This window comes from Ammodytes marinus (assembly GCF_949987685.1).
Source record: "Ammodytes marinus genome assembly, chromosome: 19".
Lineage (NCBI taxonomy): Eukaryota > Metazoa > Chordata > Actinopteri > Uranoscopiformes > Ammodytidae > Ammodytes > Ammodytes marinus.
In genome coordinates, this window is record NC_137223.1 from 24,377,062 (window position 1) to 24,395,696 (window position 18,635).

General features: G+C 38.0%; 2 protein-coding genes across 2 annotated transcripts in view; both read right to left on the bottom strand.

The window, feature by feature from the left end:
* Positions 1-633: 633 nt before the first annotated feature.
* Positions 634-9,910, bottom strand: LOC307265724 (cytochrome P450 2K1-like; the record flags this gene model as incomplete). Its single annotated transcript, XM_080047519.1, has 13 exons — positions 634-653; positions 883-1,014; positions 1,142-1,426; positions 1,636-1,962; positions 4,627-4,806; positions 5,305-5,446; positions 5,751-5,935; positions 6,029-6,170; positions 6,990-7,169; positions 7,515-7,624; positions 8,021-8,170; positions 8,300-8,462; positions 9,704-9,910. 13 exons carry the CDS (start codon positions 9,908-9,910, stop codon positions 634-636), a joined length of 2,223 nt encoding a protein of 740 aa, XP_079903645.1.
* Positions 9,911-14,046: 4,136 nt separating this feature from the next.
* The window catches only part of flvcr1 (FLVCR choline and heme transporter 1), a 24,193-nt gene continuing 19,604 nt past the window's right edge, over positions 14,047-18,635 (bottom strand). The window contains exons 9-12 of the mRNA XM_080047578.1: positions 17,464-17,569; positions 17,250-17,361; positions 17,038-17,102; positions 14,047-14,163 (exon numbers count right to left, since the gene is read on the bottom strand). Coding sequence (XP_079903704.1) covers positions 14,074-14,163; positions 17,038-17,102; positions 17,250-17,361; positions 17,464-17,569 — 373 coding nt within the window. The 3' untranslated portion in view covers positions 14,047-14,073. The remainder of the gene's footprint in view (positions 14,164-17,037; positions 17,103-17,249; positions 17,362-17,463; positions 17,570-18,635) is intronic.

Below are 18,635 nucleotides of genomic sequence, written 5' to 3' on the forward strand. Positions count from 1 at the left end.
ATACGCAAAATGATAAGATAACTGAGGCTATAATAAGCTGCAAAAAAGCTTGGGATATTTCTGTGTTAGCACTTTAATAAGAGACAGATTTTTTTCTTTTTTATCATAGTCATTTGTTCCTTTGTGAATCTAAAAAATACAACCTGTCATTCTGAAACAACACAACATGCTTTTTGAAAACAATTTGACAGAAATTATCAACATGATTTAAGGAGTAGAAAGATGTGGAAGTGGTCAATGAGAGCAGTCCATTGGTAGAAGGATATTTCATATGGACTTTGTTTGCACCTTAAAGGTAGAGTCAGAAATTATAATCCAAAACAACTTTTGGTCAAAATCAGTGAATATCTCCTCACTGCCTGCTTTCTATCCGTACTGTGTGTGAGCTGAAAAAAGTCTGGTGTTTATACACAGCTTAGGCTCTTTAAACAGGTATGTATATAAAGGGAGTTGGATAAACATTTCTCTAACCAATCAGCTACAGGCAGCATTCGTGATTTACAGTATGTAGCAACAATGCTATTGGACAGGTAGTTAATGAAGACTGTTGTTGCAAAGGCCAGGAGCAGGAAGGGAAGGGTGAATTTGTTTTGGTGCTCAGCTCAAATATCAACAAGCTTTCTCTGGAATGGCTTACTCCTCCTTTAATGCACCTGTGAAATACAAGACAGCAAATGACATTCTGAAAAAATAGTTTAAAAGGAAACAATATCAATCGACCAGAGAGACTGAAATGACCACAGCAGTGACAACAGGATGAAAATTTAAGTCCAGTTTTTCAACGTGTAAGAGTTAATTTTTAAAATCACATTGTTATAGGTTTCATGTGCTTTTTTTGTTCCCTGTAAAAATTTACAAATGCTACTGAATGAATTTGCTCACCTGCGTCTCTGATGAGAAGAACAGTGATGACAATTATCAGGATCATTCCAGCGATTTTCACAGCCAACATGACGGAGCTCAGAGGAAACCAACCGACTGGATCGATGGGATCTGGGGATTCTGTTGGGGATTCTGTTGTACATGGTTTAGAAAAAGAAACATCAGTTAATATATAAGTCAAATATCTATTCCTCTGCACGACAAAATAACCATCATGTTACCTTAACCCAAATATCTTACTGATTGCATGTTTTCCTACCTGTGAAGATGGGTGTGTAGTCGCCCTGGATCAATACTTTGTTGCTCTGATCAACAAACTGGCAGGTGTATCTCCTGTTGTGGCCACTTTGACGCTTCACCTTCAGACGAGATACACAGTTTGTCTGTTCGAGGAATTCATACCCGACCCCTTTATCAGTCAGCTCAGAGCCGGTTTCATTCAGCCAGCGGAGGCTGTTCTTCTTACAAGGACCGAGTCCAGTGTACCTCCACAGGGAGCACTCTAATGTGACTTCAGCGTCAGCGTCTGGTGGATATGGAGAAACTGAGAGAAAAAAGAAGTGTTAACTCAACATTGAAAGTGTTTTGACATCTGCTTGAGAGTCAGCGACTTCACTACACACTTCTGACAAACTTCTTTTAATTTTTTCTCATCAGTGTTTTACATCTACTTTTTGTCCCAAAACATGTTGAAATAAATAGATTGAACTCTTGATAATCTGATGAACGAAATTGTAAGAAAATAAGACTCACTTGTGAGAACACTTAGATATGTATGGATATCGTAACGACGAGTCCCCCCCTGTCGACCGGTGAAGAAACCAGCATCTTCAGCAGTGATGTTCTTAATGACCAAAGAGCAGTTAGTCTGCAGACTCAGCCTGGAGGCTAGTGCTGAACTCTGATCGATATTTCCATTCTCCACTACATTCTCCACTTCATATTCATACGATGATGTATGTCCGCTGTAAAACCATGAAACATCGGAGCATGTTGTTGGAGGGTGTGTGCTGCTACAGGGCAGAATGGCATCATGTCCAGGTCTGTAGAACTGAAAGAAGGGGTCTCCACCGATGCCTCCTGGAAAGAAAGAATTTACAAATTTAAGAGACGAATGATCACGTACAACTATCTTTATACACAAACATTTGAAGCAAAAAGTTTACACAGCTACTTTAAAATCAACCGGTCGGATCTCTGATGCTCTCTAACCTAAAGCTTTTACAAGAAAGTGAATACGCCCATTTCCTAAATGTTATCCTGATTACTTAAAAGAAAAGCTTCTTTTATTGAGGATTGCAGGCATCTGATGTCATCTTATATACACACACACACACACACACACGTACATTATGTGCTTAAATGCATACACACATATCATACACAATTTGAACCCTAACCTGACGTGTAGAAAGGTGAGAAAGTGTTGTAATGTTCCCTAAACGCCACTAGATGCCGCTGTCCCTGTTCAAGTCTGATGGTATTCTCAACAAATCAGCCAAGCAAACTTACTGTATACACTAACAAGCCTTGTGTGTGTATCACTGACTGATTTATCTTAGTTGAACACACCTCAGAGAGCAAAACAGTTGCATTGATCAACCTCCATCATCATAATGAACACACACCCCGTGTTCACAGTAACCTACTTTTTAATTTTTTTATACTAGAAACTGAAATTGTCCATAAAAAGTATGCAGTGGGTACAATTGGTACATCTCTCTCTAAGTTGATGTGAGAAAACATCCACTGTGCAGAGGATTGTGGGTCAAAACAGACATGAGCATGCTGGTTTGCACTCTGCAAAATGCGACCGGATGTGCTAGGACATCTGGGTATTTTTGGCATACTGCATTTGACAAGTGTCTGTTGTTTTGTATGTTGTATCTTTTTTCCACTTGTGTATTCATCCACATCTGTAAACTGTAAACTAAATAATCCATAAAAAATGCATAATTTACTCCCACAAACAGGGTCAGAGAGTATTAAGAAACAGGCACATTGCTGGTGTTGGTCTCTACATGAAATCTTCACTGTCTGTGGCTCAAGCATCACGCCCACTGGTTCCTATTTAGGATATTTGATTTAGGATTTCCACACCTTTTTTAGAATAAATTAAATTACAAAAAAGAATATATTTTTGTTCCTGGTGCAAATATAATTTTGCCTTGATATACTGATATAAATAATAAAGTAAAGTAAATAAAACTTTGATTAACTCATAAATAACAAGATAAATAAGAGTAATTACCTTCAAATTGAAGCAAAACAAGTAGGATTAACACCAGCGAAGACATTCTGTGTGCGTTCTCTGGAAACATGCGATGAACTGTCAGGTTTTTCTTCGAGTCGACTTAAGCAATCATGTGACTTCCTTTTGTGGTTGAGTACAATCTATTAGTAACAACAGCATCACTCACCACCAATGCTGTCAGTCATATCTAAAACAATACAGGTGTTATATCCGTGTGTGTTTACATGTGCATATTTTAAGCACAGTTTGTTCACACTGCACATAGAGACAAAGACAGACGCAGCCATGAAGAAAGTGTGTTATGTGTTTGTTTTTTTACACAATGAATGCCTGGTTCATTATAAAGTTGCTGTTTTTTGTCAGTCAAAGTGATCTTACAAATTGTATCATATTTTTTATAAAAGTGTCTAAGCAGATCGGACAAATATTCTAAAAAATATAAAACCTGAAAAAAAAATTCACGATTTTGTCATTACTTTCCATGTTGGTGCCATATTATTTTCAGGTAATCAGTTAATATCTCCATATAAATGCAGTTGGTTCTACTGGACAAAATTGTGTATTTACTTTGGCAATATCGTAAAAGATATAAAAGTATCACAGCCCTTTAACTCTAGTCCAAAAGGTTTTAACATGACATTTTAAATTACTACATACATCTACATTTACAGTGTTTTTGAAAACAACATGAAGGCATTCAAAGTAAGTAAAACATTTTTTTTTAATATTGATTTGCATTTACTCAGCAACTTTTGATTCCAACAGAAAGGTACAGAGTAATGTCGTCGGCATATCAAGCGATTCCAGTATTAATGACAGAAAAGAAGATTTTCCGGCATCCCACAGTTTATATATAGATCTAAAATCATTAGCTTCACAGATACATTTAATTAAATATTTACATTTTTAAATAGTGGGATACATTAAGACAAAAATAATCAACAGTCTGCACTATTGTAAGTCCCTCCAGTTGGGTTTTGAGGCAGTTAACGTGCAGGATTCAATCAACAGTATTCTCTATTGTTTTATTGTTAACAACTCCCATGAAAAGACCCAAACCAACGTTGACTAAATCCACCATCATATGGAGTTATTTTCTTATCTTTTTTAATTAGCGTTGTCTTTAGATTTGAGAGCATGATTTATTGATTTCAGGTTCAGATTTAGTATTACAATTAAACAACTCACTCAAATTGCTCCGGTTTGCTAAAAAGTAAGAAAAATATATTTACTTTGCACCGACAGAATTTCGTTTCACTGTACTGTATGTGTTTTTATATGGATATGGTCGGAATGATTAATAAAGTAACCTTGAATCTTGAACCTTAAAATATCTGGAGTTTTATTATGGACATTAATATGATGGACTACATCTCAGGTCACAAGAAAGCCAATATAAAAAATAAAGTTTCCAGATTCTTGTGCTCTGCTGGCATAACAAGCATAATCATGCAATTTTAACTTTCTAGCCCCCCGTCCACATCACATACGTGGCACGGCACACAGTTTATGAGGTAAGGCGTCGCGGGTGACACGCAATACTGGAGTCAGATCCAGGTCGTCCTCTGAAAGTCCGGGGGGGCAAGTGAAGCGGAAGTTCTGCAGGAGGGTGGTGAAGAAGATGAACAGCTCCATCCTGGCCAGACCCTCTCCAGGACAAGCCCTGACGCCTGCACCACAAGGCAAATTTACACTTTGAAGTTCTTCAGTCTACTGCATATCGCACATATTGTATAATGTTCCACATATTCCACATTTCAATTTATTTACTTCTTTTATTTTATTATTACATATAGCGTTTTGTTTTGCTTTATCTATTACTTTTTTGCTGATACCTGCACCACATGGCAGAGGAAAAGCCAATTGTAAATGATGTTTCTCATATTGCAGATTTCAATTGTTTACTTTTTTCTATACTGCTTTGTTTTGCCTTACCTCTTACCTTTTGCACTAATTAGACTTTATTTATTGTAAAAATTACTTATCTTATTTTGGCTAAATTGATCCTTTTGTTCTTATTTCACAGTGGGTCGGAGACAAACGTTATTTTAATTACTGTGTATGTCTGGCACATATTGTAGAAATTGACAATAAAGCGACTTCGATTTTTTTCAGGTCGTCTGCCAGTAGCCTCAACATGACAAAAAGCGACTATTGAAATCACCAACCTGCAGAAAAAGGAATGAAGGCATCTCGCTTCACAAACTTTCCATCGTTGTCAAGGAAGTGGGCGGGATAAAACGTGTCTGGGCTCTTCCACTCACTCTCGTCATTCAAGACGGACGTCAAGAAAGTATACACCGTGGTCCCCTTCAGACGACACAGATATTGAGAAGATTTTCAATGTGATATATAATAGTATCTAAAATTCCATAACATTTTATCACACCCTGAGAATACTTGATCCGTGCAACAATCTTTATTTTTTTAAAGATACTTTTTTGGGGTGTTTTTCACTGTATTAGCCAGATTTGGCCAAAGTTGAAATGGGGATTCAAACCGGGTCTGCTGCAAGGACTGAGCCTCATGGGGGGGGGGGGGGGCACTCTAACCATTTTGTCTTAGAGCATGACATGAGAATGGATGGCATATTTAGCGTCTTATTCAGGCGTACCTTCTTAATAAAGTAACCCTGGAACGTTACATCTTGAATGGTTCTGTGAGGAAGGCCTATCGGGGCGATTGTAGCCACCCTCTGTGTCTCATGAACGACTGCGTTGGTGAAGGGCAGGTTCTTTCTGTCTTCACTCAGCACTTGGCGATTCCCTATCACCCGACTTATCTCCTCCTGGACCTGGTCTTAAAGAAGGTACAAAAACTTCTGTGCAGATAGAGTGACTTGGACATTAAGTTGTTAAGTAGTTTTGTAAAGGTGTGGATATTTTAATCTACCTTGTATTTTTGGATACTTGGTCATAAACAGAAGTCCCCATCTCAGAGTAGTGGCTGTTGTCTCAGTCCCGGCAGAAAACAAATTCATGACCGTCATTATGAGGTTTTCATCGTGGAAGTGACTATTGGTAATCCCAGATTCCTGCAGGGAAATGGGACAGTTATTCAAATCACATTAAATAGCAAAAAAAAAAAATATATATATATTTTAAAAGGGGAAAAAAAGCATTCTTTTTCTCTCTTTTGTTCTAACAGAAATACAAAACACTAGGTTAGACATTAGTTTAATCAATTTCCAACTTTGGGATGCCATTGCCAATAAATCCGATGCCAACTACTTCCCTATCTGTTGCCTGGAGCAGCTTTGCATCACTGAAGCATGAAATTAATTTGTAAATTTACAATATATAAATTCCTGTTTTTATTTGAAAAATACAAGGCACCATCGTGATTAAATCCCCTAAACCTAAAGTTAATCATTTTACTAACAATACCTGAATTGTGACAAATATTATGTTGTCCTTGATAGGTTGTGGGATATGGCGATTTATTAAGTCACAAAGCACTACTAGACGCAGGGAACACAAGAAACTCACCAACTCGACAACAACCAAGGGGAACACAAGGACTTAAATACACAAGACAGGAGAGACAACGAGGCACAGGTGAAACACATTAGGGAGGGACCAGTAATCACACAGGAGGGAAACTTAACAGGACATGGGGAGAAACACACAAAGGCAAGACTAGAAAACAGACGGATCATAACAGTCCAGCATTCCGGAACAGTTGAGCTAAAAATAGAATCATATTCCTGTGCTGGGAGAATTAAAAACAAATTAAGAGAGAGAAAGTTAGAGAAACATAAGTTCTTAAGGTGCAGCTACATCACATCACTGATTCACATTTTGCTTCAGCTCCATGAATCAAAATATCAATTTGTACAGATGTATTATCAAACCTCCAGATTTTGCTTTCGGACCAGAAAGGCGTCCACTACGCCTCTGCACATCTGTGGATTGAGGGTCTCTTTCAAACCCCTCAACAGCTCCCAGGTTAGTTTCTTATTGGCATCAAACGACCTGTGCATTGTCTTCCTGTTAGCGATCCACTTGAAGAACCGCGGGAACATGTTGTAAATCTGATAAAAAAAAATGTTATGTTTCAGTTTTAAAGATAAAATTGAACATGGATTGTGATCAGAGAGTGGAACATTTATTATTTCTTCATTCCAGGTGCAATATCATATATGTTATTTATTTAATATTTTAGTCACCAATGTTTTATTCATTCGATTTTCCAATGTGTATTATGTATTTTAATCTTGCCCCTGTAAAGCACTTTGAATGGCCTTGTGTCTGAATTGTGCTATATAAATAAACCTGCCTTGCCTTGCCTTGCCTATACTGAAATTAAGCTTCAAAAAATATAAAAATCAAACCTGTATTGAAGGGGTGCCGTAAAGTCGAGCAGGATTTTCATTTACCAGGGTTGTAAATACTGGATCATCATATTCAAACCTGCTGCCAAAGACCATGGTGCAGATGATATTAGAGACTGTATAATATAGTGGTTGGCTCGTTTCAAAAGCTTGTCCTGCAACAACGGAACGGGACATGGACATTTATTATTTCACAGAAAATGTGTTAAAACTTTACAATAAGGGTACATTAATTACCTGTTAGTTAATGCTTAATTGAGGCTAAATAATAATTTACTAATAATTACATAACTGTTAATAAATGCTTAGAAAATGCTTAATAAACACCAACTAAGTATAAAGTAACTTTAATGCTTAGTTTATGCTTAACTAAGAATTAGTAATGAACCATTAACTTACTGCTTATAACTAAGTATTAACACTTAATTAATGCCTAATAGGCATTAACTATGCATTAACTAATAGTAAATTAATGTACCCTCATTGTAAAGTGTTACCCAAAATGTTACCCATGTAGTAGATGATTATAATACTATGAATAAGACATTAACCTTTGGATTTCTTGAACTGTTCAATGAGGTGGTGACATTCCTCAACGATTTTGTCCTCAATCGCCTTCCTGCCCATCCCAAAGTCTTTCAAGTTCATCAGGGCAAAGCGTCTCATCTCCTTCCATGAATCTCCATTGGACCATAAAAGCCCTGAGAGAAAGTGTTTCAACAAAATGTGTTAAATACACAACTGAGAATCGAAGGCTGTCAACATAGGTTAAAATATAAAAACAGTTAAAGAAAGTATTTAGAAAATGTATATTTTTTTCCATCCCTTACCATGTCCTTGATTTAATTCCTTCATGATTATAGTTGCATCTCTGTCTCCAAACTCTTCGGCATGGTTGACTATCGCCTCCTTCACCGCCTTGTATCCAGCCAACACCACCACTTTCTTGGGTCCCAGATAGATTGTGAACACTGATCCATATTTCTTAGAAAGCTAAAAGAAGTGGAACCACTTTCATTACATTTTTTTTTTCAAACACACACACACACACACACACACACACACACACACACACACACACACACACACACACACACACACACACACACACACACACACACAAGACACACACATGCACACACAAACACACACACACACACACACACACGTTGTGTTTTCATCACTTGCGAGGACATTACATAGACTTACATTCATTTCCTGGGGACTTAGGTCCCCTAACCCCTAACCCCTAACCTAATACTAAGTACCCTAACCTAAAAGCAAGTCTTCACCCTAAAATATCATTATTGCGTTAAGGGGACCTCCATTGTGTCCCCAAAATGAAAGTGCGTCCCCACAATATCACTGTGTAAACAGAAACATGTCCCCACAACATAGTAATACAAGAGCACACACACACACACACACATTATGTTTTCATCACTTGCGAGGACATTACATAGACTTACATCAATTTCCTAGAGCCTTGCCTTAACCATTACCTTTACCTTAGTCTACCCTTACCTTAAAACAAGTCTTCACCCTAAAATATCATTATTGCGTTAAGGGGACCTCCATTGTGTCCCCAAAAGGAAGGTACGTCCCCACAATATCACTGTGTAAAGAGAAACATGTCCCCACAACATAGTAATACAAGACCACACACACACACATTATGTTTTCATCACTTGGAAGGACATTACATAGACCTACATTCATTTCCTAGAGCCTTGCCTTAACCATTACCTTTACCTTAGTCTACCCTTACCTTAAAGCAAGTCTTCACCCTGAAATGTGATAATAGCGTTAAGGGGACTTACATTTTGTCCCCAAAAGGAAGGTACGTCCCCATAATATCACTGTGTAAACAGAAACATGTCCCCATAACATAGTAATACAAGACACACACACACACACACACACCCACTCACTCACTCACTCACTCACTCACTCACTCACTCACTCACTCACTCACTCACTCACAAAATAACAGGAGAAAGAGCTATCCGGATTATATGTTTCTGCATAAACCAAACTACAAAGCACCCTCTCACCCTGTGATTAATCTAATTAAGATGTTTAGTTGTTTGACAGCCCTAGTTTAAACCAAACTATAAAGCACTGCACACACACACACACACACACACACACACACACACACACACACACACACACACACACACACACACACACACACACACACACACAGCCCAAACTACAGAGCACTTCCCCACCTCTTGCAGACTGTGGTAGGCTCTCTTGAGGTCCAGCTGTAGCAGGTTCCCGAGCAGAGGAAGTGGTCGGGGTCCCGGGGGTTCCTTCCTGTGCGTCTGGGAGCTGAAGCCGGAGGAGGAGATGAGGCAGAGCAGCAGGAGGACCACCACAGCCCCCAGCACCGAGGCACAACTGAAGGACTGCACAAAGAGATCTAATGTCCCCATGACTTCGACAGGAAATTATTATCCAATATAATCCAAACTGAGTTTAATGCCCTGCTGCTTCAAGTGTTGTGTGCAAAACTGGCAAAGCAAGGACCTATGTATGAAGTTCCCAGAGTGGGCAAAGGCCTGTTTTGACTGAATCTGGTAAATAATTGATTGACACAGTCCTCCGTTGTAGAGGAGGAGGGTGGTCAGATAAATAAATGCTGAGGTATTGTCACCGGGCCAGATAAGTCAAAGTTCACATTTCAACAGGACAACAACCCTAAGCACACAGCCAAGATATCTAAGGAGGGGCTTCAGGACAACTTTGTGAATGTCCTAGAGGGGCCCAGCCAGAGCCCAGACTTGAATCCCATTGAACATCTCTGGAGGGACCTGAAAATGGCTGTGCACCGACGCTCCCCATCCAACCTGATGGAGCTCCAGAGGTTCTGTAAAGAGGAATGAGCTAAACTTGCCAAAGACAGGTGTGACAAGCTTGTGGCTTGATATTCCCTAAGACTTGAGGCTGTAATTGCTGCCAAAGGCTGTGAATACTTAAGAACATAATATATTTTGTTATTTTTTTCTAATAAATTTGCAAACATTTAAAAAATACTTTTTCCATGTTGTCATTATGGGGTATTGTATGTAGAACTTTGAGGAAAGAAGGCCTTCTACATTAACACATTTTGAAAAGAAAGATCTGTTTCAACGATACAGTACAAGAGTCATTGCAATGAGTTTAATAAAATGGAAACATAAATTGTGTCTGAATTGACAGTTACAGACACATCATATATATCCTTTTCAGGTTTCACTTGTAACATATTTTGGTCGTATAGAGAGATGTTGAAAACAGTATATGGACACTAACATAAAATGTGTTTTTTGAGCAAAAATTACAATACTAGAAAAAAGCTATTTTTTTTAGTAAGAAAAGATAATAAAAACAAAATTAAATGTCGCACAGGGTCGTATCAAACAAGTTTAATTCTCAGTATTTTTTAAATCAGAGAACCAAATGTTGTTAACCCTTTCATAATTCATTCACAGATATTAATAAATAGCCTACAACTTGACAAATAATTTATAAATAACCATATGTCAGGACTTCAGTGCTCTATAAAAGTTATACAAAAAATATTAGAGAAAGACAAATAAATGTAAGAATTGCATTAGCTAACAACAATAAAACAGAAAAATACATCAAACTTTCTTGAAATTTACCACATTAAGTATTTTTCAAGTTTCTAGTGAAAATGAAATAAAATAAATAAAAACTAAAAATAAGTGAAACTGAAGAGGTAAGTAAAGGGTATGTTATTATAAAAATACCATTAATAATTAATAATATTTCTGTGATCATTAAAATTATTTAAATGTTAGCTGACATATGGGGACTGGGGGATAAAGACTGTAATATTACTGTGCATTTGACAGTGGGTCCAAATTCTACTATGGTCTGTTTTAATTTTATTTTAAAATAGTTCAAATAAATCATAATTTATAAAGAAAAAACACTTAAAAATTTAACTTTAAGCCTTACAAAATTAATGTTCTGTCATATTATCAAATAAACAACTTAAAAACATTGTAGATTGTAACGCTACATGACAGCTAAATACACATTTTGCATCTGCTTTGAAAACTGTAAAAGTTGGCAACATTCATTCACACCAAAATTGCGTGCAATGTTTGTGATAATCGGTACATTTTCCTGCAATCTAAAAAAAACAGTGAATTTTTTCAGGCAGGCAGCATAACAGCATTTATCATAAAAAGCATTGAGAGATAACAAACTTTCGTTTTTAAGTCAGCACGGGAAAATTTGCTTTTTTTTTCTTGAAATCCCAAGATAATTAATCCATTATCAAGATAACAGCATAAAAAATGGATTGTAAGCACGGCTTCCATACCAACAGAAGCATTGGATAATAAATGAGCATCTCTTTCACTTTTGTGCTTCTCTTGTACAGTAGAAAAAACCCACAAGGGGGCGCTAACCCCCATCTCCCGCCACATGCCCAAGTGTCCCTTGGCAAGCCACTGAACCCCAAACTGCTCCCGATGGTTAGCTTGCACCCTGTGTGGTTGCTGCAGTTATCTATAAACGTGTGTTTGTGTGTGTGTGTGTGTGTGTGTCTGTGTGTGTGTGTGTGTGTGTGTGTGTGTGTGTGTGTGTGTGTGTGTGTGTGTGTGTGTGTGTGTGTGTGTGTGTGTGTGTGTGTGTGTGTGTGTGCATATTTGTGAATGAGACAAACTATTTAAAGCGCTTTGGTAAAAAAAAAACGCTATATAAGTGCAGTCCGTTCTACCATTCGATCCTTCTACACACAGCAGCTTGAGTCAGATCTGCAGATTCTCAGTGTGATAATAACAGACAGTATTCAACATTAATAACACATGAGTTTTGAGTATAAAAAAACAATGTTGTGCGTGTGTTTTCTATCTATTTTTTGTGCACCGAACTCAGAAACAAAGAATGTCCATTACCTGTTTTGGTCGAAGGAAAACACTACAGTACAAGTTGTGTTGTCATGACGCCACAGTTCAAAGCAAGCCAACGTTTTCTAGAACATAATCTACTGCAAATGGTTATTTATCTAATCATGTCATAATCGTCTTGACCTCAAAAGAGCCAAAATTAACATTTGTCAAAACGTGTCTTCAAAAGGTGCTCCGAGGAACTTTCAGCTTTTGTTAATTGTAACGCCCCTTTTGGACAAAACCTGTATCCATGTCGTCGTTTTAAAAAACGCAATGCATTGTGGGGCGGTTAAGTAGGCGTAGTAACCTATCGATCCATACACAAAATCTTCCCGGAAGTAAGCACTCATCCGGGCATTTCTCGCTTACACAAACTTGCATCAACCACAACATACTCAAATTTACTTCAAAATGAGTATGAGTAGGACGTTAGTATGGCTTTTCAACACAGCCATAGTAAAATGTATGTGCACCCCTGTGGTTCACTGGGTAGAGTGCATACCATTTAGGCAAAGTCCTTTTGTCACAGCAGACCCGGGTTTCGAATCCAACCCGGGACATTTTTAACTGCCTTAAATGTCTTCCCCCTACTCTCTCTATCCCTCTTTCAACACTGTATTTGACTGTCAGAAAAAGGTGAAAAAACACCCAAAAAAATAAAAATAAATTGTAAAATCAAAACTTCAGTTCAGAACATGAATGGACGATTCAAGTAAACTCAGGAAATGAATAGATGGCCGCACAACAAAACCAAACAAAATGGTTTTCAGTAAAACACACACGCACACACACACACACACACACACACACACATAAACACACACACACACACACACACACACACACACACACACACACACACACACACACACATAAACTCACTCACTCAACCCGCTGTTGTGAGTATTTCGTTTTCAACTAGAACAAACCTTTTGATGGTGTTCTCGGAAAATCTTGAAAACCAAATGTACTAACAGCCACCGCAGTAGGAGGCTCCATGCTTCACCTACAATATAAAGTGCCAGTCAGTGTCTTCTGCATGACATTTCTCGCGTACTAATTATTTTATGATTTTTCACAATCCACAATCGTTCCAGGGTGAAATCAAAAGTTCTGTCAACTGGAGGTAATACTTTTTTCTATGCATTTTTTTAAGAGCTCTAAAAAAAGGCCTTAGTTTCGTAGTCCAAAATGCCATCGGGTGCGTTGACCATCTCCCATATCCGATATCCGATAGGTCTTGGTTCCACTGTAGATTGTGGCTGTGCTTGATTAGGCTTGTCTCATATCCAGAAAACTTCCAACATTTAAAATTTTTGAGGATATTATGCAATAAAACAATAAAATGGACCTTCAAGAAGTTCACAGTTCATGTTGTAGTGGTTATAGAGCCCCCCCCCCCCCTCCTCCTCCTCCTCCATAGAGTCTCAGTCCTCTTCACAGCAGACCCGGGTTAGAATCCAGCCCGTGGTCGTTCTCTGCATGTCATCCCCCTCTCTGACCCATTTCATCTCTGTCTCTCTGCACTGTCCAATAAAAGCAAAAATGCAAAAAAAAAAAATATCTTTAAAAAGAAAAATTAGTTCACTTAGAGTGCACGGGGGGGCCAACATGAATCAGCCGAAGACAGCGTAAAAAAAACCGTCTCATTTTGCGGCTGTGATCCAGTGAAATGTGAAATGTCCTCAGTGTCACAGCGAGGTTTCACGGGAGAAACTGATCGAGGGTTGTAGCGTGCCGCCGTTGGTTGTCTTTTCCGAAGGGCAGTCCCCGGTAGGAACCTAGGAGAGAAAGACATTATTTAATTTTCATTTCATTTTTCCTTTATTTATCCTCAAAAAGATCAATTGAGCATTAAGGTGATGGTCAGCAAAAATTATTTCTCTCATTTATTGTTTTTTAGGACAAAATCATGGAAAAGCTGCTCTGGCATTGGTGTTTGCTTTTCAACTTTTCAAACTAGAAAGGGTTAGAGTACGGTTAGATGGTAGGGTTAGCGTCAGACCTAGGAGAAAGACTTTAAAAAAGGTGCTACGAGGAACTTTGAAATATTTCTGAAACAGTCTATTTTTTCCTCTGATGATCATAAATGACATGTAACAGCAAACGAGACCATCAGCTCAAAGAATGCTATTTTTATATAGTTTTTCTTAATGCCTTTGTCATGGGTATACGCTCACCCAGGAACAACAGCTGGCGTAGTAAAAAAAACTACCGCCTTTGTCCAAAGGGGGGCCGCTAGAATTAACACAAACTTTAAGTTCCTCGGAGCACCTTTAAGATGGTGGTCAGCAAATATATTCTCCAAGCATTTGTTGTTGTTTAGAAGAGCCGAAAAGCAATCCTAAAATGACTATTGGAACTTTTATGTCCTTATTTTTTTGCACCAAAATTATGGAGAGTAGTTTCAGTAATATATATTTATGTTATCAGTATGAATAAGAAGTATCAGTATTGGTGTTATGAATAAAATCCTAACAAAAACCCATCCCTACTCTCTGTTCGTCTACCACAGGGTATTTTTGATGCTACCACCAGATGGCACTAAATCACAAGAAATTCAACTTCAAAATAATTAATATATAATAAATATTTTTGGTCAAAATCAGTGAATATCTCCTCAAGATCCACCACTGTACATACATACTGTACATGCACTGTAAAACAAATAATCTGGAGTTAACACACAGCCTAGGCTCTGTAAACAGCATAGACAGGTAGTGAATTGTGAGGAGATATTCACTGATTTTGACAATAAGCGTTCTCCAAAATCGCTGACTGCACCTTTAAGCAATAGTAGTGCAGAGTAAGTAGAGTGTGTGTTTGGTGATTCTGTTTTTCTAAAGGGCATTTCGGCCGTGATTCAATAGGACAGTTAGAACTTGGAACAAAACACACTGATTGAAGAGTCCACACACACACACACACACACACACACACACACACACACACACACACACACAGACGTAATGGCCCTGGCTGTCTGAAGGGGATTTGCAGGGCACCTTCATCAGGGATAATCAGCTAGACGCAAGAGGAGACAGGATTTATTTTTATAATTCATAACCGTGGTGTTTTGAGGAGAATTTGTTTGCCAGAACACAAACACAAAAGAGACTTTGAAATACATTTTTTACTTATATTTTTATTCATTATTATATTTATTTTGTTTTATTCCTGTTATTGTTTTAATCTGTCTTGCCTTTTCCCTCTGCTTGAACTATTTTCCATCCCGGGTCGTTCTCTGCATATCATTCGCCCCAATTCATCTCTGTCTCTCCAAACTATTTAAGCATAGAAATGCCAAAAATAAAATAGTTAAAAACATATATTCAGATTCCTATTTCATGTAATAACAAGCTTCAGCACTCATCGGGTATAGTAAACTGAGGTTAGGATTTTTTTTAAGGGAGAGGTTAGACACAAGAAAAGACATATTATTTTATTATAGCCGTGTTAACAAATGTTATACAATCCAAGGATCTTTATTCTTATCGAGTTTTTGGATGCCAAAATAAATGCAACAAATAAAATCTAGGATTACATTTACAAATGAGTTTATTCTACACCTTTCTCCAGCCACTTGCAGCCATTTAACTTAGAATCCAACTGTCATATATCCTTCATATTCTAATTTCAAGAAATAACAAGCTTCAGAACTAATCAGGGATAGTCAGCTAGACGCAAACGAAGACACCATTTTTTTTTTATAGCCGTGGTGTCTTCCTAGAGGAGATTTGTCTTTGCCAGAACAGAACAGAAACACAAAAGAGGTTTTAAATATCCTAACTGACAGGAGGAATCTGTTCAGGGTGAAAGAAGAGAAAGGTCCAAGAATCTGTCAGTGCAGGAGACGCCAGTGGGAGGAAGAACACACAGAACAAAAGACTTCAGACTGAATACTGTCCTGTGTCTCTGTGAAGGACATTCCACTGAGAGGAGCTGGGATAGAACGGGAAGGAAAGGGAAGGCAGTGGAGCATAATTTGCTTTTGCATGTGTTTCAAAGCTTTAATTTTTAATTTTTTTTTATTTAACCTTTATTTAACCAGGAAAAAAACCTATTGAGATTAAAAATCTCTTTTTCAAAGGTGACCTGGCCAAGACAGGCAGCAGCACAATGAACCACAGTTACAGACAAACAGTTACAGACAAACACACAGGGACAAAATTAAAATAGCACTAAAAAATAAAGCAAATCAATTCACACTGCAACCATCCTAAATAGACCCATTTCTGTAACCAGGACAAAAACCTATTAAAAACACTGACATCTTAGAGAGTCTAGCTCAATTTCCTTCATTTTCGACTGCTGCAAAGTTTTCAATGAATGCTTTTGTGGTGTCCGACATTGCTTTCCACTAGGTCTTACAGGCTCTCAGGGTATGTTTGTATAGGTTTTTTTCTGTGATTTTATTTTTTTAACATTTTTTTTTTTTTTTTTTGCTCAAATAAATAAGTTTAAAAATTAAAATAAAAGAACAAATATAAGGATGTTGTTCCAAACGCAAAATAAAATCAATAAAAGCAAAGACGATCTTTAAAAGGATATAGTCTAGGATCAAATTTACAAATGTGTTATTTTCAGCTCTGTATAGTTAGGAAAGTGAAAAACTGTGTGTGTGTGTGTGTGTGTGTGTGTTTTTGTGCACTTACTTGCAGGTGTTTGCCATCTGCTTCCATGTTCATGTTGTGTCTTTTCAGTTCTGACTTGATTAAAGCTGCAAGATACAAACAAGGAAATGTTATATTTTCAATAAGTGGGTTTGGCTTTCAAAAATTAACACTAGGACACACACACACACGCACGCACGCACACGCACACGCACACACACACACACATACACGCACGCACACACACAGCCTACCAGTGAGCAGTATTCCCAGGAAGATCCAGACACAGAGGAAGATATTTCCAGAGAGTGGACCGTAGTTGGTGGTCAGCTTCCCCTGAATGAGAGTGAAAATGATCCCAAAAATCTGCGCACACACACACACACACACACACACACAGGATTAATTCATATGAAAGCACTACTTGCAGCACCTTTTTAAGATACTATTGAGTAAACGTTTGAATACCTGAGCAAAAGCGTTGAGCAGTCCTGACGATGTCCCTTCAGATTCGGGGTACGTGATCTCCACCCCGAACTCAAAGCCCAGAGGAAGGTAACCCGTCATGAAGAACCTAGAACACACACACACACACACACACACACACACACACACACACACACACACACACACACACACAGACACACACACACCAGTCAAATACTGTGATATGTCTATTTGGCTTAAAGGTACTCCGAGGAACTTTCAGTTTTTGGTAATTCTTTCACCCCCTTTGGACAAAAGCGGTAGTGTTTTAACTACGCCAGCTGTTGTTCCTGGGTGAGCGTATACCCATGACAAAGGCATTAAGAAAAACTATATAAAAATAGCATTCTTTGCACTGATGGTCTCGTTATTTTCTTGATGGATTTGTATTTATATGTAAACAGCTGGCTAAATCCCCCATACAGCAGGTGTGTTTAAACCTAAAACAGGCTGTGTGGGTCGGGACTGTTTGTTTTGAAAGCAGTAGTGATTAGTTATATGAGTCAAACTGCAGCCTCAATGTCAGACTTTTACAGAAGCTACGGTGACCTTCAAGGACAAGAAGCTATAGTTACTAAAGATGGCATCATCCACCACTGCCTCAAGTCTTTCCACAATATCAAGTGATGAGGTGAAGATGTATTTAGTTATTTATTCTATAGTACTTCTTCTTCTTGGTCTTCCAACAGGTGCATTTCCCCAGGACGCCCACTATTGTATATGAAAACACGTTGTAAGGCTGTTAAGTTTGTCCATTCTTGTATCAAAAATCTGCTCCACTAAAATGTAAGGAGGTGAGTCAGTGATTCTTACATACACTCCACTATTCACTATTGACTTAATACTATTTAAACTATCGTAAATATAACCGTAAAGGCAGTTGAACGGCACGAAAAAGCGAATCATTTGGAATGTGAAAGCGACGTCCTAGAAAAATTTTACTTTGCAAAATTGCGGAAAACTTGTATTGACTCCGTAAACGTTCTGTAATTATTAATAACGCACAAATTAATCGCACAAATAAAAACGCGGCCGGTGTGCAAAGGCCTTAAAGGTGCAGTGTGTAATATGACATCATCAAGAAAGTTCTAGAATGAAACGCTCCCTGGGTAACCCCACCCCTTTAGAATAATAACAGAAGCTACAGTGGCCTT